The 24928-nt window shown below is 40.3% G+C and overlaps 1 protein-coding gene across 1 annotated transcript in view; it reads left to right on the top strand.

Moving 5' to 3' along the window:
- Window positions 1-5171: 5171 nt before the first annotated feature.
- Window positions 5172-24928, top strand: part of GAS6 (growth arrest specific 6) — an 83985-nt gene continuing 64228 nt past the window's right edge. Inside the window, exons 1-4 of the mRNA XM_065417284.1 lie at window positions 5172-5241; window positions 5890-6056; window positions 22390-22414; window positions 23188-23250. Of these exons, the coding sequence (XP_065273356.1) occupies window positions 5172-5241; window positions 5890-6056; window positions 22390-22414; window positions 23188-23250 (325 nt within the window). The remainder of the gene's footprint in view (window positions 5242-5889; window positions 6057-22389; window positions 22415-23187; window positions 23251-24928) is intronic.

Raw genomic sequence — 24928 nt, forward strand, 5'->3', positions numbered from 1 at the left:
TATTTTTGTTTACCTTTTTAATAAGGGAAAAATAGAGTGGATTTAACTTGACTTCAGCAAGGAAAAGATAACTTCCTACTGTTGATAGGAAATGAGTGATTTTAATAAAATGAAGAAATGCTGGCTGATCAGCACAGTAGCTCACTGATTATTTATCAGGCTACACATCTCTTTCAGCTTGTTGTAGGAATTTATCTTCAAGGCAAAATGTATCATCGGGCAGAAATGCTGATCACAGTAGATATTAAAGATTTTGCTTACTTAGCAAACTATCAACCTATTGCTAGATACGTTGTTTTGGAAAACTATTTAGAGTTAGGATGCCATTAAATTATTCCTATTTAATTATAGTAAGGGTGGTGTTTAAACTGGCAAATAAACTATAAGCCACATTCGCAATATGTCCATATCTTCTCCTTACTTTCCCCTTTCCTTTCTCTGTGGATGCCATTATGAGAGTGGTTCCCTAATTCTTTCATAGCATGGAACACATCTCAACACAGAGATCATCATGAGGACCATATCTCCTTCCATTTATGATTGCATAGGCCAACTCCACTCCCACAGGCAACTAACTGCCATCCCTCTGGCAACTAAAGCAATAGTTTACATGAGAAAAGTATTATTAGGAAGACATCTAATGTATTTTTAGATCCTTTTAGTGCAGTTTAGCAGCTGAAAACAAAGGGAGTGCCAGTGCCATGTGAACAGCCAGCTCTGAGGACCATGAGAAAGTGCTACATGGACCAGCGTCTGGGAACTATTGCATTATGACAACCATTTCCTTGTCACCAAAGCCAGTGGAAGGCAAGATGGCACCTGTTTCAAGTGTATATATTTTAAGACATCTTTAGAAAAATCAAAAGTTTGCAAGTTTGAGGGAGAAGGGGACAAATGGGGTCTCATCTGCCCTAAATTGCAAGGGCTTAAATTGCCCAAAATGCTATGGGTGATATTCTGGCTCCGCTGAAGTCAATGGGAGTTTTGCTATTGGCTTCAGTAGAGCCAGAATTTCAATGTACCTAAGCAATTTCTTGTTTGATTACTTCTTAAAGTTAATGAGTACTATAAGCAAGTGAGGTGTCAAGGCCCCATTTCAGAGGCAATGGTGGAAATGCCATTATGGGGTGTGTGTGTTTGTGTGTCACTATGCTCTGTATGTCATGCATTTCAGCTAGTCTCTGGACAAATCTACTTACCACTTTGGGGTTAATATGTTACACACTATAGGGGTTTATATTGATAATTATAGTTTTGCTACAATTTTTTCCTATTTTTTAAATTTCCTTGACAGTTTTTTCTTCTTTTTTTGAACTTCTCAGTAGTAATGTATGGAGAAGTGATATTAGCATTTAGGGGAGGGTATGATGGACATATTGTTCTCGATCAAGAAATAAATTATGCATTTTCTTGTAAAATACTATAGATGAATTTTGCTTAGGGCTGGATAATTGTATGACCCATATTTGTTATAATAAAACGTTGACTTATATGGCACTGATGATGCTCAGCTCCATAATACCTGATCTAATCCAATTGACTGATTGCCCAAGCTGTGTTTGGATTGCAGTTGCCCAGGAATATGAGGGTTGTTTTCCAAGAGTCAAGAGGGGAAGTTGGAGAAAGCAGGCTGGGCTGCTACATTTTTCATGAGAGGGAAAGGAAGAGAAGGGAGTGGAACCTTCCAATTTGTGAAGAGCCGAGCAGCTCCAGCCTGTTCCATTTCCTTCCCCACCTCTCCATTCTCCTCCCCTCCCCTGTTATGAAAAAGTTGCAGTCCATTCTGCTTCCTTCCACCTAATTGCTCACTAGTGGTAAGATCATGGTAGTTGGTCCATGCATAATGTAGATCCACTGGTCCAAAATTCTGGATTGAGGAGAGCAGTGGGCCATGTCCACTAATCCCTTCCTTCCCAACCGTAGTAGTATCAAATCAGGTGTCCGCAGGCTCAGACTAAGGATTCTGTACTTCAGCACTAGTCTTTTGACCTCAATAATCAGTCCAGGGGCTGATCCCATCATACAACACACTCTACCTCAGGATTTGGCCCTAAAATTACCAGCACATTTGTAATAGTTGAGGTAACCTTGCCTAGAGGGCAAGTGTGTCCCAGAATTATCATCTCGTTTTGCTAATCCCTGAAGCCATTTGTGAATTTTAATTGCAATTCTGACCTCTAATTAAAGGAAATCACAGTGAGCTGAATCCAAGACAGTCTCAGTGGGGACAACTTTAGAGCTTCCTGTCCTTGGAAACTATGGTTTATTTCCCAGCATCAGACTTGGAACTGCAGTTCATAACAGTAAGCAGCAAATTCCAGATCTTAATGTGCTAAGCATATTTTGGCATATTCCCAACTGGTAGTGTGATTAGGTCAAGAATCCTGAATTCTACCTGCTTAGTTGTAAGGATTTTCACATTTAAGTACACTATTTTCCACCATCTTTAAAATTTAAAAATATTCTGATATAATTTCACATTTTTTGCTAAATAGAATGTAGAAAATTTTGTAGCTGTAATTTACACAGTTTTGGTAGAGACCAAAGGCTGAAGGAGGAAGGAGATTGAACAATCCTATCATTCAGGGCTGCTGGAACAATTTTTATAGTGGGGGTGCTGAGAGCCATTGAACCAAACTGCAAACCCTGTATATAATGGAAACCACTTCAAGCTGGGGCAGCACCCCCACCCCTAGTTCCAGCACCTATGCTATCATTAGGCTTGGAAGGATTAGATTTTCATTGGTGTAAATGTTGATTTCATCATACGTAAACAAACCAACACAATATTTCCATTGCTAATTGAAATTTACTTCTTCTTGAGAACGTATTAGAGTTTGATATAAGGATATTTACTTCATATATTTTGACATGTGATGTTGCCAATTTGTGTGTTTTTAAACCATTATAAAGCTTTAAATTTTTTTGAATCTCAGCATCTGTTGCCATTAAATAATTGTTTGACTTTCACCAATAATTACTTACAATTGTTAAAATTTAAATAGATAAAAATTGAAAAAAGCTTAAAAATTAACTTCAATAGTATATGTCAAAATTATTTAAAAAATTAAATCTAAGTCTGCCAAGCCTACCTATCATCTCTAATACGTCAGGTCAGAGGCATTTTGGCCATGTGGGGAAACTGGACCACCTATAGGATAAAGATCTTCAGTCTCCAACGAGGTCAGGCTAGCATTTTTCTTGAGCAACACAATACTTTGTAGGATGGTAAAGAATCCCTGTCATGCACCTAGCTGATGGAGTGCTGTACATGGGAGAATAATTCCTTCCTGACCACCACAGTTGACCATCTTTTATCCTGAAGCATGATTTCTGATCACCCATTTACTCTTATCAGTATCTTAGCTCGCATTATACAACTACATTCTGCAACTACAATACGTTATCACAAAGTTAACCAATTTTTAAAATACCCAGTTACAGCATTTGACTGAGTGATGCCCTGTAGCAGCGATTTTTCACAGACCAAGAATACATGGCATAAAGATGAGATATCTATAATTTGTTCAAAATGTAAATATTCCTTTGGGGGTTTTTTGGTAAGGGACCAGGTAAAGAAGAGTGACTGACCAATACTTTTCAGAAGATTGAATACCTTACTTAAATCCCCTCTAAGTCTTTTCCTTACCAGTCTAAATAATACTAAATTTTGTAGTCTCTTATCAAGGATAACCATATTCCTAGCCATCTGTGTTGCCCTTCTCAGCACCTTTGTCTTCTCTGCTATATATTTCTTAATGTGCAGTGACCTACAAGCTCATACATGCAACTGAAGACCTCTGTGCCCATACAGAACCTCTTTAAAGTCAATCGGGGCATAAAAAAGTGGACACACTGACAGAATATCATTGTTCAATATAGTGTCATTTTAATATTTGATGCATTACTTTTCTATCCTTTTTCATGCCCTTAGAACTAATTTCATGTTTTAACTGCTACTGTGTTCTGGGCAGGAAAGTATATGCATATTAAAATATCTTATTATATTTAAAAGATTAAAACATCATGTATTGATCAACAAGTTTGGGGAAATGTTTCTGCCTATTTACATAAGCCTGAAAACTGCAGGTATTTTGAAGCATTTACAGCATCACTGTGCTACCTGTCATAATGTAACTGCTGATGAGTCATAAGTGATTGGCAGATATGGGACTACACCATTTTGGTTAAATCAACCAAGATCTAAGTAATCTCCAAGTTTTCCCCTTGGAGGCCATTAGCTGAAAATATAAAACTGAAAAGTGGAACCTTTATTTGTGAAGAAAAATATATGGGGAAAAATAATCTATGCACCCTATTTCAACTAGAATTGGGTTTGGTTTGACCTCTAATTCGCTTTATTCCCACTAATAGTTGTAATCAGTTTACATTTCATCTGATTCCGGGGAGGAACTCTCTCCCCCCCCCTCAACTTTTTGGGTAAACTTTTAGCTTATCAATATATCTTCCTTTTAGGTATTGGGACAATACGCTGCTCACTTAGCTCTTCTAAATCAGTTAAATCTCAATCCTACAAATATTTACACACGTGCTTGATTTATGCACAAAACTAGTCCCACTGAAGTAAATCCTCAATGCTGAGCCTTAAACCTGCGAGCAGTTGAGTTCAATGGGATTGCTGAGGTGCATAAAGCTGAGCAGATGCCTCAGTGTTTGCAGAACCGGGGCCGTAGATTTCCAGGGCTCAGGTACTACGGCGACGAATGCAAAATAAGGCGGCGAGTTGAGCGAGAGAGCCGGAGATGAGATGTAAAGGGGGAGTCCTTGCACAACGCACCAATGCACTATAGCCAGGGATGTTTTTAAAGGAGTCACTAGAGCTGCGTTAGTCACCTGAGGGCCCCGGCAGTTCAATCCCCGCTGGACTTTCCCTGTGTACAGCTTGTCTCTATGCGCCCGCGGCGCTGCTGCACCGAGCCAGAGGCGATAGGTGTGTCGGCGCGGCGCGGCGCGGCCCGGCCGGGGGGGGGGACTTTCTAAATGATTGGGCGAGAGGAGCGCGAGCGACTCCCCTGCTGGGCTCTGCTGCAGCTGCTCGCGCGCGCGCTCGCCTCGCTCCCACAGTAGCCGCGTTCTCCCCGCTCGCGCCGGACCGCCCCGCTCCGCTCCTCCTGCTCCCGCCGCCGGTCGCAGCAGGGCACAGCCGCAGCATGCCGCAGCCCGCGGCCGCCCTCGGGGCTGCCCTCCTGCTAGTCCTGCTGGCTACAGACTCCTCGCCGAGTGAGTGCCTCGGGAGCCTCCGTCCAACCCAGGGGGGGGGAAACATCGTCCCCCGCCGGGACCCCCCTCCCCCGCAGCAATGCACCAGCCCAGCCTCTGCGACGGTGTACAGGGGAAAGCAGCAGCTCCCCCCTTTTCTCCCAAGGACACCCAGAGAGCGTTTGGCGGGACGGGGGAGGGGATGATGGTGGGACACTGGCATTGTTGCGTGGGCAGAAGGAGTAGTGGGGGGATGGCTGGGGCATTCCTATGGGGTGCACGTGTGTGGCATTGTTCTAGGGGGCTGGAGGGGCAGGCAGGGTGTGAGCGCACCCCTGGGGCATTGCATGGCTAGGGGGCACAGGGGATGCGTGTGGTGCAATGCCGTGTCTGCCCGCCCAGTGTTTGGGCTGGGGAGAGTACGTGCTAGTGGCAGTGCTTTGTGCGGGGTGACTTGGTGTCCGTGCAGCGGGGGTGCGTGTCGCAAGGTGTCTGGAGTGGGGCCGGGCTGTTGTGACACGGGCTCGCCTCTGTGCCGGGCCCCTCTGTGAGGGGTGCCCGCTCGTGGCATTGTGCTCCTGCTCTGTGCAATGTCCAGCCGGCGGGTGGGATTTGATTCCTGTAGTTACCGCTGTTTTCCCCCTCCCCGGTGTTTGTCTGCGGCCGCAGCCGTGCTGCTGAGAGCCCCGGAGGCTGCCCAGTTCTTGCGGCAGAGGCAGCGCCGAGCCTACCAGATCTTCGAGGAGACCAAGCAAGGCCATCTGGAGCGGGAGTGCGTAGAGGAGCTGTGCAACAAGGAAGAAGCCAGGGAAGTGTTTGAAAACGACCCTGAGACGGTAAGAGTGATGAGCGGAGCTGCCGATATATTGGGGTTTTACTGACAATCTCTCGCGCCCCAGCAACAGCTGGAATGAGGACGCCAGCTGTCTGCACAGCTGGGGAAGTTGTTTGGGGGAGGAGGCGAACCATTAGATAAATAATTGAAACCACAGCATAACCAGCGCTTCCCTCAGTAGGGTTGTGTGAGTGTTGTCAGGCCAAGCAAATACAGTTAAAAAAAAGAGTCTGGATACTGGGCTGACATAATTTTACATGAGATTCATATTTTAAATATCCGTATTCTGCGTTCAGACTTAAAGGGCTAAATTCACCCCTGGTGTAACTCCAGCAAGTCAAGGGAGTTACACCAAGGTGACAGTGTTATAGCATTTTTGTCTGGACACCTTTGTCTCCCTCTTCCCTCTCCGCCCCCCCCATCCCTTGAAACCCAGGACATTTAAAATTGTTTTAGCTATGACCCAAAACAATGTCATAAAAGAAATTTTATGAAGAAATAAATCATAAACATGCTTTAAAACTTTCAAGCCTTTTTTAGTGAGTATTTTGAGTTTGTGGTTTAGGATTGGGATTGCTCTAAATAAGAAGAGGGGAGGCCAGAAATAATGACTTGTATAGCATTTTTAATAACATGGCATTGCTGTAAAACTGCACTGCATCTAGTCACAACCTACAAAAACAAATTAAAGTCCTCATGAATCTTGAGTATTCTGTTTTTGTGGCACTTTGTATGGCTATAGTTGTCTTGTTTTACTAAAGTTTGCTTATTTTCTTTTCCAGTTAGCTTGCACCTTCTGGGTGTGCTGTTTTGAATAGGCTGTCCCCCTTTCAGGGGTCAGTTTAGTGGTGGGGAGTGAATTTCTTGGCGATCACATTGAGGCTTGATATTGCACAATGTGTTCATGTTAATGGTTTGATGCTTTCTGAGTGGGAGGAGATACATAGTTCAGGAGTGGGGGTGGGGAGAGAGGGCAGGACTTGGCTTTTCCTCTTGACTTAATGTTTTATATTTAAGTGAAAACATGTCTTGACATGTATACCTTAATAGGCTAACAATGCATTGAATGCCCTACATCACAGTGCAATGGATAGTTACAAAGTGAAAGTAAAAAGGACTGCAATTTGCAAACACATTCTAATGCTGGCTTTTCTTCTATCTGCAGTTCAGAGTTTAAGATCAAACTCCTGTTTAGTTAGGTCCACTAAGTGTCTGTTGCACTACTGCCTGTGTACATACTTTTGCACCTAGATACAATACTGTTTGGTGCTCTGTAAAATATATAGATTGAATGCAATATAAACACTTATAATGGGGTGTCAGACTGGCTGACACAATTATTTTCCATATTCCCCTTGAGCTAAAATGTTTTAGTAGAATCTTGCACTCATTCAGTGTAGGTGTGCAGAAAAAATATATCCAAAATGTGAACTTTGACCTTCTATAAATAAAGTTAATCTGAGGTCACCACTTGTATTTATTGGATTTTAGCCAAGAAAATTGGCAAGGGTGAGCAAGTGTATGACGTACTCACAGACTTGTTCACTGGAAGGGTAGGCTGCTGTAAACATATGTAATGATTATGAAGAATAATACTTGGCACTTATTTCACACTTTTGAAAATTGTAAAGCTTTATTCCTATTATGAAGACCTTGAAGTCATTTGGGTTTTACATCTTATCTATAGCTATAAATAAATTCCCTGACACATAGCCATGTTATTTAAGCAGCTCTGAATAACAAATATTTTGCAGTTGATAATGCTTTGTTTTATATTTGTGGATTTATTTTATTTTATTGCAGCTGTTTGGTCTCTTTCTAATTTTGAAAAAAAAAACTATAAGGGAATATTGTCAAGGTTACAGGTCTCTAATATTTGTGTCCACTTGCGTGTTCTACGTGCACCCAAAATGTTATGGTTTAAAATGCTCCAAGCTCTGCAGGTCCTCTCCTGAGACAGCCACCAGCCCACCCAGAATGCTGAATTTGTTAGCAATTTGCACATGTGGTTCTTGCCTAAGACAAATCTTATGCCCCTTCCAATCTAGTTGCAGATCAATATGTGGCATGGAGACAGCACTTGTTGTGCTGCTGGACAGTCAACTAAGGATTATGGACAGAGGTAAAATACCTATGCTATTATTACTGCATCTATTGGGAATCTACAGTGCTATATTAATCATAAAGTAGCAGGGATGGATGAAGTCCCATTCAGGGAACACTGTTGCTTCTTTGACAGAGCCTAGAAGATTTTGATGGCCAGTTGTTCCTCATCATTTAGTGCTCTCATCTGTAGAACCACACATGGCTTAATCTTGTCACCTCTCCTTCTTTACTTTTATATGAGGCAACTGAGGGGATTTGCTAGATGCTATGATCTGTGATGTTATTAATACACAGATGACAGTCTTATCCTGTTGACAGAGAGAATCAGGGACCTCTGAGAAACAGCTGTCTCAGACTCAATTCAGGAAAGATGGAAATAAAATTAGATAGCAGTGCATTGCAGTTTGAGTAGTAGCACTAGCTGTGACCTCATCTCTCAGCAGAGGAAGTCTGTCCTCAAGTTGTTCAGGATGGCTGGAGATTGCATCTTTACTTCTTGGATGTGGGCCTAACCACAGTGATCTATGCTTTGGTCGTATCAAGGAGAGACTACATTAGTGCATTCTAGGGATGATCCTGAAGGCTAACCAGTAAGTGTAACTGTTTCAACAGACCCATCTATAAATTGTCAGGACTACATCATTCCAACACTCTGGTTTATGCACTGGGGCTTATCCAGCCCCAGATCTGTTCCAAGCTCCTGATCCTTATCTTTAAAGTGCTAGATGAGCATGGGCATAGTCACATGAATGACTGCTTCTCATTACACTTTTTGGCATCTAAGGTCTGGTCTACACTACAGTGTTAGGTCAACGCAAGACAGCTTACGTTGACCTAACTATGGAAGTGTCTACACTTACATTTTGCTCCTGCAGACATAACTGCCCTGCTATGCCGACTTAATAACTCCGCTTCTATGAGTGGTGTAGAGTCAAGGTCAATGTAGTTAGGTTGACACAGTGTCAGTATAGACACCATGTTGCTTATGTCGACTATTACTGGCTTTCAATGCCCCACACTGACAATACAATTGATGCAAGCATTCCTGATGAGGACACACACTGCTGACATAAGGAGCAAAATGCAGACACACACAAGCGATGTAATTACTGCAGCGGCTGTATGCTGATATAAGTTAGGTTGTCTTAATTTTGTAGTGTAGACACAGCCTAAGGTTTAGTCTAAACTAAGGGCTTGTCTACACAAGGTAGCTAGAGCATAGTAAACAAGGGTGTGAATTTGGTGCTGTCAGGGTTCCTTCCCCACTCTGAATTCTAGGGTACAGATGTGGGGACCCGCATGAAAGCTCCCTAAGCTTATTTCTACCAGCTTAGGTTAAAACCTGGTACGCTCCCACCACCAAGTGATTTAACAAGAAACAGGGAAAGGACCACTTGGAGTTACTCTTCCCCCCCCCAATATCCCCCCCAAGCCCTTACACCCCTTTTCCTGGGGAGGCTTGAGAATAATATCCTAACCAATTGGTTACAAAGTGATCAAAGACCCAACCCCTGAGTCTTTGGACAATGGAAAAATCAGTCAGGTTCTTAAAAGAAGTATTTTATTAAAAAGAAAATGTAAAAATCATCTCTGTAAAATCAGGATGGAAAATAACTTTACAAGGTAATCAGATTCAAAGAGCCCAGAGGAACCCCCTCTAGCCTTAGTTTCAAAGTTACAACAAAACAGGGCTAAACTTCCCTCTAGCAAAGGTAAAATTCACAAATTGAGAAAACAAATACGCCTTGCCTGGCTGTTACTTACAAGTTTGAAATATGAGAGATTTGTTCAGAAAGATTTGGAGAACATGGGTTGATGTCTGGTCCCTCTTAGTCCCAAGAGCGAACACCACCAAAACAAAGAGCACATACAAAAGCATCTCTCCCCCCCTTCCCCTCCCCCCCAGATTTGAAAGTATCTTGTCCCCTTATTGGTCCTTTGGGTTAGGTGTCAGCCAGGTTACCTGAGCTTCTTAACCCTTTACAGGTAAAAGGATTTTGGTGCCTCTGGCCAGGAGGGATTTTATAGTATTGTATACAGGAGGGTTGTTATCCTTCCCTTTATAGTTATGACAAGTGCAGAGTAGCTAGTATGCTTTAACTCCCCATGTGGACATTCTTATTGCACACTAAACCTTGGGCAGTTTAGTTTAATTCATTTCCAAAGTGTAAGCTAATGCGCACAGAGGCACTCTTAGCACTCGGTAAGAGAGACCGCAGGGGGAATTGGTGCAGAATAGCTAACTACTGCAGGCTTTTTCCTTATGTAGACAAACCATTAGATTTAAAGAAGTGATATGAAATCATATTAGCTAGTTCAGTTTAACTAATGCCTTCAAAAACCTCTAGTCAAGACAAGGCAAATTGTACTTTAGTATGTGCTAAGCTGGTCAAGTAAAAAGCCTAGATTTCCTCCTAATCCTATAAAGTTTACTCCAGAGCCAATTTTGGATTTTTTCCTTGTGGAAAGATAGCTCTGTTGACCCAATAAACAGAAATGAAACATTTTGACTTGCACCTACAGTAGGTAGGATGACTACACGGTTGTCATTTTGGTGTCTTGCACGCATTGTTTTGTTGACCAACCCTTCGGAAACACGCCTGCAAACAGATATTAGCAAAGACGTAAACTCTCTTAAACCTGAATGATGATGTTGCCACATTTGTGATTACTTGCATCAACTGCTAGTCATGTTATACCAGGTAGGGTTAAATAACCATTTATTTGCAAGTAAATACAGCTTTTTGTTTTATATTAGCGAGAATATTGACTAGTCCAAGACTGGGGGAGGGAAGATCATTTGTTACATTTCTAGTCTGAAATTTTTTCCTACCCTTAAAAGAAAACAAGGTTGTAGTATCTGTATGACTATAAATGGTAAAAACAAATACATGCTACGTTGGGATAGTCTTGCAGCCTATCTTTTTGATGAAGCCTATTGCAGCATCTTTATATATTGCTGCAGAACTCCTGGATAGGCTGAAATCTTTTGGCAGGTAAGAGGCCAGTGAAATAGAGAGAATTTCAACAGATAATATTGATGGAGAAAAATAAGAAAGGGAGCGTGTTAATGGAGGAGGATTGCTTCCTAGCGCAACATTTTAAATAAATGAGCTAGGTGTGATAAATAAGGTTGAAGTTGCAAAACCTCTTGGATATAGAGATAAGAATGTTATCTGATTTAACATGTTGATGAGGACCTTTATGAAAGGCAGTAATACACAAATATTTGCCTGTAGTATTCCGTCAGCTACTATTAGCTTGTTAGCCTGCTGATAAACTGCTCTGGAATTTGGCTGAGCTGTTCCTAAAATGGAATTTGCACAATTGTATGAGTAGAATGAAGGGTGCAAGGGAAAGAAACTAGCAATTTTTTAGTGAGCGTGGATTTCACTTTTTAAAAAGTGTGGTAGGTCAGCTTGGTATGAGGGGGGTTAGGATGTAGTCTCTTGTTTTCATCAATTGTTGCTGCTACCGAGCTGCCACAGCAGCTATTTGTCACAATAGTAATTTGTCTTCAGTTGTTGTTACTACCAAGAAATTACTAGTATTTTTGCTGTATACATTTGAAATGTCATTACAGTAGATCTTTTAAGGATTCTGGCCAGATCCTCAGCTGGGGTAAATCACTTCCACTCTATTGAAATCAGTGGAGCTATGTCAGTTTACACCAGCTAAGGATCTAGCCCTCTGTGTTTACTGTGCACATTTAATGTAACATGGCAAACCAGTTAATATTCATTTGTGTGCAGGGTGGGCATCTGACTTCCCAAGGTACATATGGATAAGTCCCACTGTGTATCAAAGGGTTCATATCTTTACAGCCTTTGGCACTTGTGTTTTGGCAGAGATGTAGACAAGAGAACTGGTATAGTTACACAAGGTATGTAGCATAATTCACTGATTGCCTAATGGTTACTTCTAGTGATCGAAAACATAAAATGGTATCTGAGATAAGAAAGCATGAGTTGTCTTTTGTCTTCTGATTTTTTCTCCATGCAGAATTTTTTGACATGGATGAAAATTTGGCATTGTTGTTCTAAATTTCTGTCTTCAGGATAGATGTCTGGCATCAGGGAGCATTAGATATAGTACCAGGCAGACTAGATTAGAAGCATGGTTTCAGTTATGAATTTAGCGATAGAGTGGACACATGAAGGCTTGCAAGGAAATAGACAATTTAACTCTTCTAGGAAAAGTATGAATCATAGTGTGTGCCTCTTATCATATTTTTAAAAAACCCTCAACATTCTTTGTGCTCAGCTGAGCTTAACAAGAATTTGTATTTATGAAGCAGGAGCAATGGCCAGTGTATAGTAAAGGTCAAATGTATAGTTCAATTGATTGGTCTTGTTAAGTATGAATGTTTGTTATTGTCCCATCACATGATGTGTACAATACAACACAGTTAAGTTACAAACATAGACTACAGTTTCTGAAACTTTACTCCCCTCTTCTAGGAAGGATGTTGGCAGCTGAAATATTTAGGTCACACTTCTAATGTGATATTAATATTTAGATATCTATATTTACATCTCTATTATTAGAAAAGTAGGAAGAAATGTAGTGGTGGAAGGAGGGAAGGGGAGCTAAGTGGAGGGATGAGAGGTGTAAAATGTCTTCAGGTTGTGTTAGTGGATATATATAGTCTAGACATTAATAATAGTTATATTATCTTTCAGCCTAGAAGTCCTCATCCCTGTATAGAATATTACTATCTCAATCAAGGCAAAAGCTTGCAAGATTTGTTCTAGAAAATCTTTTTAAACTTTTTATATTCTTATAGTATTTTGCTACATTGTAAATGAAGGGCCAAATTTACTGCTGGCATAAAGGGGGCCAGCTCAGTTAAAGTCATTAGAGTGGTATTAGTTTATGCTAATGCTAAATTTATCCAAGAGAGTGTGAGAGTTAGAGGAGAGTTTTGTTCTAATGACCCAAGCTAAGTATACTACAAAATGGAATCCCAGACACAACTGTATGAGATTTATAGATTTCAAGAAAGGAAATGTTGGGGAAATTAAGAAATGTTGTGAACCCAGTGCAGCAGGAAACTATTGGAAGAGATGAGCCAAATTTGCCACTGACTCTACTGGAGTTGTGCCCGTTTGAGCTGCGTCCACTTTCACAAGTGTGGAAGAAAGCTGGGAATCCTGAAACACATCATAACTAACACACAATGGACCACAGTTCCTCTGCGAGGAAAAACATGAGAAACTAGAAGCGCCTAGTATGGTGTTATGAGAGACTGTTCAAATATATGATGAAAAAAGGAAACTTAAAATGGAGAATTGTGAGGGAGTGGGATTATACAGGGTTGGAGCAAAGGAAAAAGCACAGGAAAATCAGAATGGGTTAGTGTGATGGTGTGAGCCAAAGAACTCTAAGGATACAATGAACTTTTATAACTATATTGGGGGGTGGAGGGGAGAGTAGGGAATAAATACCAGAGAGAAAACAGGCCCATTAATAAGTCAGGGGAAACAAAATCAATTATGATTCTAAAATGGCAGAACAGCTTTCTTTTTAAATAAAGAAAAGGGGAATTGGACTATTGGGAATTAAGGCAGACACTTAGTACATCTGTTTGATGAAAATCAGGTAAAGAATTACACTGGAAACATTGAATATGTACAAATTGGCAGTTACAGTTTATGTGCTTTCCAGGGTCTTAAATGAACTTAATGAACCATTGACAGTTACTTTTAAATAGTTATGAAGAACCTGCGAAGCACCAGAGGATTGGAAGGAAACCAGAAAATGTGATACTGTTCTCCTTTAAAATGGAAAAATGTAATCCTGGTAACTATCATCCAACACACCCAACTTCAAACCCTAGTAAGATAATTGAACAAATATTAAGTGACAATATTCCAAGCCACTTGAAACCAGGATTCATCATCTCCTTACATCACTCTTTTTCTCTCATATCTGGTGGAAGTTATTGAACAGATCTCTCCTCCTCCCTGTCTGCTCCCTTCATGGCTGTTTTACTGTGGCAGTCTGTTCCCTAGGCTCTCTGCTTCAGCAACATCCCTGTTAGTGAGGTTCCTTTTTTCTGTTTCCTTGATTATAAACAGTGAAACCCAAAGAAGGAGAGGCTTGTGAAGCTGAGGAAAAAGAGCAAGTCTTGGTGTCCTGCCCACACTAAGGCGCCTTGTGCTGCCTGCCAGTGTGGGACAAAGGGAACCTAGCTGAAGAGAAGGAGGGAGAAATGAATGGGAGGCTGCAACTGGGCTGACCATCATTGTTCTGAATGACACCTGGTGGTGGCGCTTTTCAGGACAGCACGCATCAGATTTACTCCTGGAAGAGTGTTCCAGTGAGTTCCAGAACAGTTCATCAGCATTGAACGGGGAAGGAAGGATGGCTTTGTCGTTGAGAGGCTGGACTGGGACCCAGGAGATCTAGGTTTAATTCTTGGCTCCACCACAGACTTTCCAGTGTGACCTTGGGCATGTTGCTGAACTTCCCTATTCCTCAGTTGTCTGTCTGCTCTGAGACTAAGGGTATGTCTACATTGGTACTTCTGTTGGTAAAACTTTTGTTGGTCGGGGTGTGAAAAAAAGTTTCACCAACAGAAGCACCGGTGTGGGCACTGCTATGTCAGCGGGAGACTCTTTTCTGCTGACATAGCTATTGCCACTCGTTGGGGGTGGTTTAATGATGCCAACAGGAGAGCGGCTATATGGGAGACCTTACAGCAGTGCAGCTGCGGCAGTACAGCCATGCCGCCGTAAGGCCTGTAGTGTAGACGTAGCCTAAGTCTATTCATGTGGTGAAGTGCTCAGGTTCTGCAGTAATGAAGGTTTAAATTAAAAAACCCTATGTGTCAATAATTGAAATAAGAGCAAAACAATAAAAGATATTAACTCACCTTCCTTATCTTTCGAATATTTTGGGACCCACACAGCTACAACAACACTGTATACAACAATGGAATAAAATCAATAGATTAAGGGAATGTGATAGATGTAGTGAAATGTATCTGTACTTCAGTAAAAGATTTAATACAGTGTTCTCTGAGACCTGACTTGAACATTTAATTCAGAATGGATGGGATATGTGCCTTGTCATTCTGTTTGAAGTATGACTGGATGATCCCAAAGAGTAACGATAAATGGTAATGTATCAAGTTGAGGGGAAATATCCTTTTTGACTACACCAGGGATAGTTGTTATGTCCAGTTCTTTTTAACGTCATTATTAATGATCCAAAGAGGGGTAAACAATAGATTAGTTAAATTTACAAATAATACACATTGGGATGTGTTGCAACTAGAGAGGATGCAATGCAGTACTAGGGATGATTTGTAAAGAGGTTAGGTAAATAGAGACTGGAGAACAAATTAAATTCATCCTTTTAAAATTGCAGGTTATTATAGCTGAGGAAAAATATGGTACCAGTGGAAGATAGGTAGACTCCCCATGGAAGTGATAGTGGAATCCTCATGGCATGAGTAATTTAAAAACTGGACTGGATTAACATAGTTTATAACCAACCCAGTGGAGACAGACTGCAATCCAAAATCATTAACAAAGATCCTAGCATTTGGACAGGGGGATCATTCTACTCCATTTCAAATAATTATTGCCCAATCAAGAATGGTCTCAGACTGCCAGTAGAAACCCTCATTATTTGCTGTTTGCCTTCTGTTCAACAATGAGCCATGTGGCTGTTTCTTTCTTTTCTTTCCGTTTGTTACTGTCTTGATATTATTTTCTTTAATTCATGCAAACTTGGTTTTATGGTTGTTGCTTTATTTTTTATTTTAATTTTAATTTTTGACCACAAAAATCCTTGACTGGTACTCAGAATATGCTGTTTGGAAACAGTCCTGTGTCTCAGTGAGAGAAAAGATGTTTTAAACTCTGGCTTCCAGCTTCTCTGGTTCTATAGCGACACCTTGTATTCCCTTAGAATAGAAACACAACTGCTGGTGCTAGAAATCCTTTTCTTAAATGTATGTTATAGTAAAGGTGAGTGGTTTATTGGGCAAAATCAGCAACTCAGTGGAAGGGACAGTCATACTATTTGTGCTATGGGATAGTTGTGCAGTGTGGAATGAACATTTAACAAACAGGCACTGTGCCCAAGTGGCACCCAAAGAAGATATAAGTTTGTGTTGTGGTGGCAGTACTGAAGACGGATCGAAACTCTAGTTGGGTGTTGAGCTGATTTGCTAGGTCCTGTAAAGTGTTGTTTGGTCAAAAATTACACAAAGAAATGCTGTGAACTATTTATGGGCCTGATTCTGCAATATGCAGAATACCTCTCAGGAGTTTCTGAATATCCTCAACTCCTACTGAAGTTAATAGGAGTTAATAAGGCTCAGCAGCTTGCTGTAGAGGCTCAACCCTTTCCAGGGCTGAGCCCTTTGTGACCATAATCCATGACTGGGCTGACAAGCCATTTATGAGAAAGAAGGCTTGGGCACTTAACAAGGTATTCGCTCAAGCTGAATTTACATACGCCTCTACCCCGATATAACACGAATTCGAATATAACGTGGTAAAGCAGTGCTCTGGGGGGGCGGGGCTGCGCACTCCGGCGGATCAAAGCAAGTTCAATATACCGCGTTATAGGTGAAACCATGTTAAGATTTTTTGGCTCCTGAGGACAGCATTATATCGGGGTAGAGGTGTATTTGATTGGAAATTATTAATTATAGCACAGTTTTATTTAATGATGTTAGATTTCAAGCAAACCTCCTCCTTTTCCCTTTATGCATGGGAATTTTAGGGCTATAGTGCTGAAGTTGCACCCTTAAAATTTGTGCAATAATTTGCTGACACAAATCTCAGTAGTTAAATGATTGCTGGTATCAGTGCAGGCAAAAGTCAGCCAGTTGGACTTGTAGCTAGACATAATGACTTACATTTGCACTGGCTAGTCATTTGCAAGTGTAAAACAAAAAAATGCAAGCACATAGTTTGGAGGCGCAAATTACATTTGTAAAGCAGGAGGCTATGCCACGTAGATGTTTTTCTAAAATATATGTTGCGGAAATTATTTTGGGGAAGTTCTATGGCCTGTGTTATACAGGAAGTCGGATTAGATTGTCACAATGGTCCCTTTTGGTTTTGGAATCTATGAATCCTAGATGAAAACCTACTCGATAAAGAGAAAGTGGAAGGCAAGATCCATGTAAGGTTTTGAATAACAGTAAATGGTGCAGGGGTTGTCACTTAATTGTAAAATGTTGCAAGTAGACCAGAAAACCAAACGAATTCAATTTCAAGTTATTGTGCTGATTCCATGGGTCTACAGAGTACCTATCCTGATGAAGGTCGATAAGATGGTTCCCTTCGTCTGCTAGGGAAAGCATAGTATTCTGATGCAGGTTTTGTTGTGCTGCATTTTGTTTCCTGAGGGTAAAAAAAAGCTAGGCAATTAAAGCGGAGGTGCAAAGAAAAAGTAAATTGGCTTTTATGTCCTTTTATGCTTAGTTTGTGAAGTCTAAAGAAGGCCTGAGAAGATTCTTTCTCCCCTCCCCCCGCTTTTTGTTGTTGTTTAACATTAGAAATTCAGATGTTGTCTCGCTTGAAAGACTGTGTCCCTGTCTACATTGGGAAAATGTTCATAAAACGGCCCACTTTTGCTAACACTGTTTAGTAGACCTGCTAGTGTTAACAACATTGGAAGCCCTAGTGTAGATGAACTCTCACCCGCTGCCACCAGTGTTTAAGCACTGTGTTGATTAGACCCGGCTCTGATAAGGGTTACATGATATGACATTAAAACAAAACAGAGGCAATTGATAAACAATCTACTCTAGGGATCCCAATATTGCTGACTTAGTGTTAGCCACAGTGGAAAAATTTCCCTCTTATAGGCAAGGTCTTGGTTATGCTTTCAGAAGAGCTATTTATATACTGTGACTTACCTAAGGACTGCTTTCTGAGTTGATGTTCTTCCATCTTCTCTAAAAATGTGGTGGGACAAATATGACGCTGGTGTAACTTCACTAGCTTTAGGGTGGTAATGCCAGAGATGAGTTTCATGCAGTGGATTTAAAATAAACTGAAGTAAAAGTACCAAATACCTATTAAAATTCTTCTACTGTGGAATGATGGAAACAGAAAGTGGAAAAGAAATTGTATTCATCACATTGAAAGACTCATTTTTTAAAATAGTATTTAAATCTCCTGAGTTAAAAATGAGTCTGTATCTCCTGGACCGTGAAAAAAAGGTCTCCTTTCTCTTGAACTCAGTGGAAGAAGGCAAGCAAGAGCCTGTCTGGAGAGACTGGCCCTATGCCATAGTTTTCACTTCAGTGGAGGGGAGGAGACTTGGATCATGTGAGACCTCTCCTGGACCTTCTCCTCTCCTCCTTTTTCTGTTCCTACCTGAGATCTGTGCTGAATCAGTGTGGGGGCACATGTCACATTGTAAACTGCTTATTTACAGATGACACAGGCAACACTGGATACTGCAGGTTATGCAACGCCATCCTTGGAAGTCGAGGCTTCCCTAGGTACAAAAGTAGGTTGATTGACAAGTAGGATCCAGACACAATGAGACATTGTATTGAGCCACAAGTAAGAGGCATTAACATTTTGTCTGTTTTGATGGGAGCACACAGAGTTTGGAATTGTTCATACCTGCACTGATGGAGGCCATTCTCTGATGGAGGTTAACAGTTCCGTCATGCAGGGCTGGAGTGTGCTTGCCTTCCCCTCATTTGGAGTGGGATATTATTGACGGATGGGATAGTTATGCTGACTGGTGAGGTTGACAGTATAACTATACGCGTTATGGTCTGGAAGATGTTTGTGTATAATTTTGGGTAAATAAAGCATGTGCCTCGTATCTTTTTTTTTTTATTCCAACAGTTACTGTAAAAACAAATCCAAGGGAAAGGGGTGACAATATGTCAGGGTTAATTCCATTCTTTAGAGTCCTAGCTGGAAACTAACATTGACTGTACTTATGTGGTTAGTTTTGCCACTGGAGTGGCCACAAAAGGATCAGCTAATAAATTGTTGCTATTGATGGTATAGATACTACGTGGCTTTCTGGATCGTGAGATGTCAACAGACTAATGTTTAAGTCAGCTAGTTCAAAACTAAACAATGCATTGAGTGCATCTCTCACCACACTTTTTAATATTATGGATATATTAGCAAGCCACAAAATATTTCTCTTTGTATTATTTTTGATTCTTATAAGATCCTGAAAATGGAATGGAAGACTTTTATTTTGCATACTTTTTGAGGTGTGTGTGACTATTTAGTAGGGGCTTGATCCTGCAAGGAGCTCAGGGCCCTCAACTCCCACTGAAATCCATGGGAGTTGAGGGTTCAGAGCACTTTTCAGGTTTGGGCCATCAGAATCTATGAAATGGGGATATAGAGCTCAGTGCTCATGCTAGAAAACAGGTAAGTTTCACTGTATTATTCTACAGACTAGAAACATTTCAAAGCTTTAATAATACAAAGTGCTAACCAGTGCTCCTGCAAAACAATACCACCTTGACATTAAGTCATTTTCTGTTCTAATGATCGGAAGTAATTCAGCATTCCTTTTGGGTTAATCCTTTGGTTTTAGCCAACCAAAAACACAGAACCACTAGCTCTTTGGAAACTTGCAACAATGGAAATTCACCTGGGTGTGGTGGATGGGGAAGTCATTTTCACCTCCGCTCTTATTACTTTAATTCATTGTTCTTACAGCTCAGAACTAAGCCCATTAAATAAAAAGTTAAACCATCATGAGCAAATTATATTAAAACCCATAGTCAATCTCGTTTTTATTTAAAATTGGTTCACTCTTTGTCACACTTCAAAGAGGTCCTCTACAGTCTGAGAGGTAATATTGATCTTTATTATTGATAAGGGAGGAGTTTGGTGTAAAATAAATAAATGGGCCATTGGAGGAAGGGAGAAAAGAGTTTAAAATTATATTGTAGACTTCAGTTGAAATTAGTTACTTAACCTATATGTCTCTGGACCACAGCTTATAGTGGACAAACATCTGGTCAGTTTCATTTTGTTGCTGTTGGAAAAGCCCTGAGCAGTAGCAGAGGCACAGTTTTGTCCACAGACTCAGTAAACTAGCATTGCATTAGTTTACGCTGAATTTGTGTTTAGAAGGTTATGTTTGCAACCAAAACAGCTAATAATTTTTAAATGCAAGTTTGGATTCTGAACAAGTTGATGGTACTTTCCCAATATTCTTCTTACTCATCACAGGTAAGTAGGTTAGTGGATTTTTCTGCCCTGCTTCTTCTTGTAACAGAGCTCCAACAGTCGTAATAGCAGCCAACTTAGATGAATGTACATGAAACATGCCACTTCTGTCCCTTTTGATTCACTTCAAATATTTGTTTTTGCCAGTAAATTGATTGGGCTGGTGTCTGTGGTTGTGCTACATCCCCATTTTTCACAGCTGTAGGTTAACAAAGGGGAAAGATTTAAAGAAAATTTCAGATCATTCCATCATATACATACATCTTTTACAATTCAAGTACTGACTGTGGCTCAGTATGTTGTTAAGTGCACATCCTGGTGCTCTTTGAAGTACTTAAACTGTTAGTGTGAAAATAAAAATAAATACAATTTTTGCTCCATGTTTTTCAAAGCTTTGATTTCTTACTGTGGCTGAAAAGCAGTAAAAGTATCCGAAAACCAAAGAAACCTGGTCTAAATGTTATGCTAAGGACCAGATTCTGAGGTCCTCACTGAGTCCTTAGTGACCCAGATTTTTAGTGATTCCATTGAGAGTGCATGTGCTCAGCAGTTCTTGGCCCTGTATGTCCTTTTAATCTAAATGTGCTGCAGCTTTAACTAGTCTTTACTGAAGCGTCTTTGATTTTAGGTTATGAGATCATGTGGCTGTGTTTCAGCAAATGGAGCTTGTTCACCAAAAGCTTTTGATCGTCTAGATAATGCAAAATTATTCTAGATTTCATGACCTAGTTGGTCAATTGGATTGCAGCTGACAGTCCATGGGTGTTGTATCAGTGTGTGTATAATGCATGTGTGCGTGTGGTAATGCGCACATGCATGTGTAATAGGAGTTTAGAGTAGTTTCAGAATCTTGGGAATTCTGCTGCCTAAACGGATCTTGTGGCACACAAGATAATTACAAAACATGTCGTCAAACCCATCTCAACCTCACTGTAGATACTGGAATTGTACTGAAATCTTTCAAGTGGCCTCACAAAGACCGACAGTTACATGTAGGATATCGTGATCATTGGGGGAAGAGTATGCTTAACTCAAGCAACAAAATTTAAATCCCTGAAATTGTCAGTACTTTATCCTGAGTCATCCTGTTAACCTTAGTTTTAACAATATTTTAAACTAGCAATTTAAAGTAAAAGTATTAAGGGCGATGTAACATTGTAAAGAGATCTTTTCTGTAGCTACAAGTTTTGTCGATTTTTTTCAAAGACCTCTGAAGGCAATTTGTGGCCTATATAAAAAATGCATTGTAAAAATATATTGACCCTTCTGAACTAGTGTTTCTCAATAACTGTTCCATGGACTGGCGCCGGTCCCTGAGATCTCCCTGACACAGTTTAGGAAGGCAGCAACCTGGTCCCTGGTATGAAAAGGGTTGAGAAACACTGTTCTAAACCATGCTGCTGTGGTGCATCCCCATATTTGCATGCTCAGAGTGTTCTTTTCTTTCAACAGATATTGTTAGCTGTATACATTACTGGGCAGTTTTATAAGGGAAGCTCTTCAGAGTAATAGTGTGCTCCTTGTTCTAGAGGCAAAGGCGAAATTTAGGCTTTTACTCTAATGGTTAAGGTGATGTCAGAGTTAAGGTGATGTCAGAGTTCTGCTGTTGCAGAGCGACTCCAAAGAGGGGGCAGTGGGTGACTAAATGATTCTGTACTTTTCCCTCTGGTTTTTATCCCCAGATACCTCTTACTTCCTCTACCTCATGCCATGATCAGCATCTTTACTTCTTGGATAGTGGGTAAGTGGCTTCCTGTTCAGTCACTGCCAGTGCCACTTCATAGGTCAGCTGTCAAAAAATTCTTTGAGACAAACCATTTTTTCCCCTTCCCCCTTCAGATCAAAGTAATCCGTTCCATTATCTTCTGTCTTCATTGGCCCAGGGCAAAAGAAGTTAAGAGTCCTACGTTTGGACCCCGTTGTGCCGCCACCAGGCTAGACCATCAAACTAGCAGCAGCAGTTAAAAAATTAATAAAATTGATAATAAAAACGAATATTATTCCAATAAATCTTTGCTTTTTTTCTTTCTCCCACAGGACTATTTTTACCCGAAATACTTGGGTGAGTTACAGTTATTACTTTCACTTTTTGGCAGTGCTGGTATGTGTGCCTAACATTGGAACGTGGGACAGCCAGTCTGTCCAAAAGAATGTAATAGAGATCCTCTATTCCATCCTGAAATAGAACCAATTGCTCCTCATATGATTTTAAAGTGGGTATATTTTATTTATATCTATAGAATGACATACACAAACACTTTATATATATATATATAAAGTGTATGTTTAATGTTGCATTTATTTCTGTAGTTTACATCAAGAGTAAACAGTTTGCAGTCTTCTGCAGTGCATACACTTTTTAATAGTTTAGTTTTGAAAGTATTTTTTAAATAAGAGGATTAGCTTGCAGACCTGTTGCTTTTTACATTCTGTGTATCATTGTCATACCACCACATTGCTTTACATTTAGTATTTAACATTACATATATCAACAGTTTTAGAAAACTCTATATGCTTTTTAGATTTGAGAGAAATCTTTTCTATTTAGTAAGTCAGCCTTTAGTAGCTACTAAGATCCTTTTAGCACAATAGTAGCATCTGGTAGAATAATCATATTGTACAGTAGAATTATAAACTGTTCAACTGAACATCAGAGCTAAAATATTTATATGAACTAAGAAGAATTTTTAAGGCATCTGAAGGGCTGCAGTTTAGCATGGATTTTGTACCTACCCTCTAGAACCTTGCTTAACAAAACATCATCAGGCCAGATATCAATTTACACACTGTGACAGCTGGCACATAATAATAACAATTTCATTTTCTGTTCTTCAGCTTGTATTGACAAATTTGGGTCACCGTATACAAGAAGTCCAGATTTCCTTACATGCGTTCATAGTAAGCATTTTTCATATTGTATATTACAACTAAACATAACAGTCATTTGGTTTGAGGTGGGGAGGCATCTCAGTCATCTCCATTCTGATAGAACTTTAGCACCCCTCCTACCCATTTGCTTTCTTGAGGACCTTATGTCATGTGTGGCACCCTTCCAGCTGAAGGACCAGTTGAGACTTTATTCCTTTCAGAATCCATTAATGCTGCTCCTTCGTCTTCCAAAGGGTTCGTGTTTAGCGATGCAGGGCATTTTTTCTCCCCCGCTTTCTCAAGTGCTGAGAAATCTGGGAAGCAAGAGACAAGAACTAGGATTTACAATTAGGTCTTTCCCTGGGCTCGGCTCCTCACTTTAACTTCTTTTTCTAAGGAAAGAAAAAGAAAGTTTGGTTCTTCTCTGTTAAGCCTGAATTTCACCTTAAGTCATTTTAAATATATTAGTCTTTAAGGTGCTACCGGACTCCTTGTTGTTTTTGTGGCTACAAACTAACATGGCTACCCCCTGATACTTAAGAGGGACTTTGGTGACTTTCTGCACAGGGTGAATTTCATCCATCACATGACAAATTTCTGTGTTGTATGAAAAGCTGCCAAATCACATTTATTCAGGTCATAAGTAAAAAGATGGGTTTGTCAACCTGAAAACTCAACTTGGAATCATGTTGAAAGTCAAGCTGGGTTCTTTCTGGCCTGTGAATTTATTAATGATAAAGATTCTGCAGTTGGAATTTAGTTAACCATTATGTTAACTATCCAGTTTCCTCTCCCATAGCTATGTTGGCACCATAGTGCTAAGAATATAAAGTAGCAAAAAAAAATTTCACTCATGTAAGCAGATACAATTCTAAATATACCCGGGAAGCAAATCAACTGAGTAAACAGGCATTATTTATAGCTAATCACTTTAATTTTTCCTCTGTATTTCAGTGTCTTATCATGGTCCAGTTTGGTTGGTAGGATTTCATGACCAATGTTAGGGAGTTATTCACAAAAGAGGGATACAATTACCACTTCACTAAGTTTTCAAGGTTAAAATCCATTAGCACTGCAACAGCTTCCCTAAACTGTTGACAGAGTTGGCTGTATCTGAACTCCAAGACTAATAAGCAAAAATGTAAGATCTGAATTTACAAAATTCAGCAACATGACTTACATAATGTAAAAGAATCATCTGAATAATTCATAAATGTTTTAGAAATATTGGGCCAAAGGGCGTTTACCTGTGTAAGGATGAATAAAAGCTGAGGAAGGGGCTAAGAATTTGGCCAATTGTAGATAAAGAGGTTTAGCACTATAATCATATATATTCTTTCCAGTTTAAAATCCAGAAATGTTTAAAACAGAGGGCATACAAATGTAATGAACTAATGGCTGGATTGTGGCCAGCCATTGCTTGGGTACACAGGGGTAGGGAAAGAGGGTGTGGAAGGAGCCCCTCCATCTTATATCTACTCTCAGAATTTGCTATCATTTCAGTCCTTATGCTCACCTGACCACAAGGACTCCATAAGTCTGACACTTCTCAGTGACCTCATTTCTGTGTCAAAACAAGATGGTAGAGGGTCTCTTCAACATAGCAGACAAATGTATAACAGGATCCAATGGCTGGAGGTTGTTGCTAGACAAATCCAGACTGGAAATAAGGTGCACACTTTTAACAGTGAGGGTAATTTAACCATTG

The sequence above is a fragment of the Emys orbicularis genome, chromosome 1, assembly GCF_028017835.1.
Source record: "Emys orbicularis isolate rEmyOrb1 chromosome 1, rEmyOrb1.hap1, whole genome shotgun sequence".
Lineage (NCBI taxonomy): Eukaryota > Metazoa > Chordata > Testudines > Emydidae > Emys > Emys orbicularis.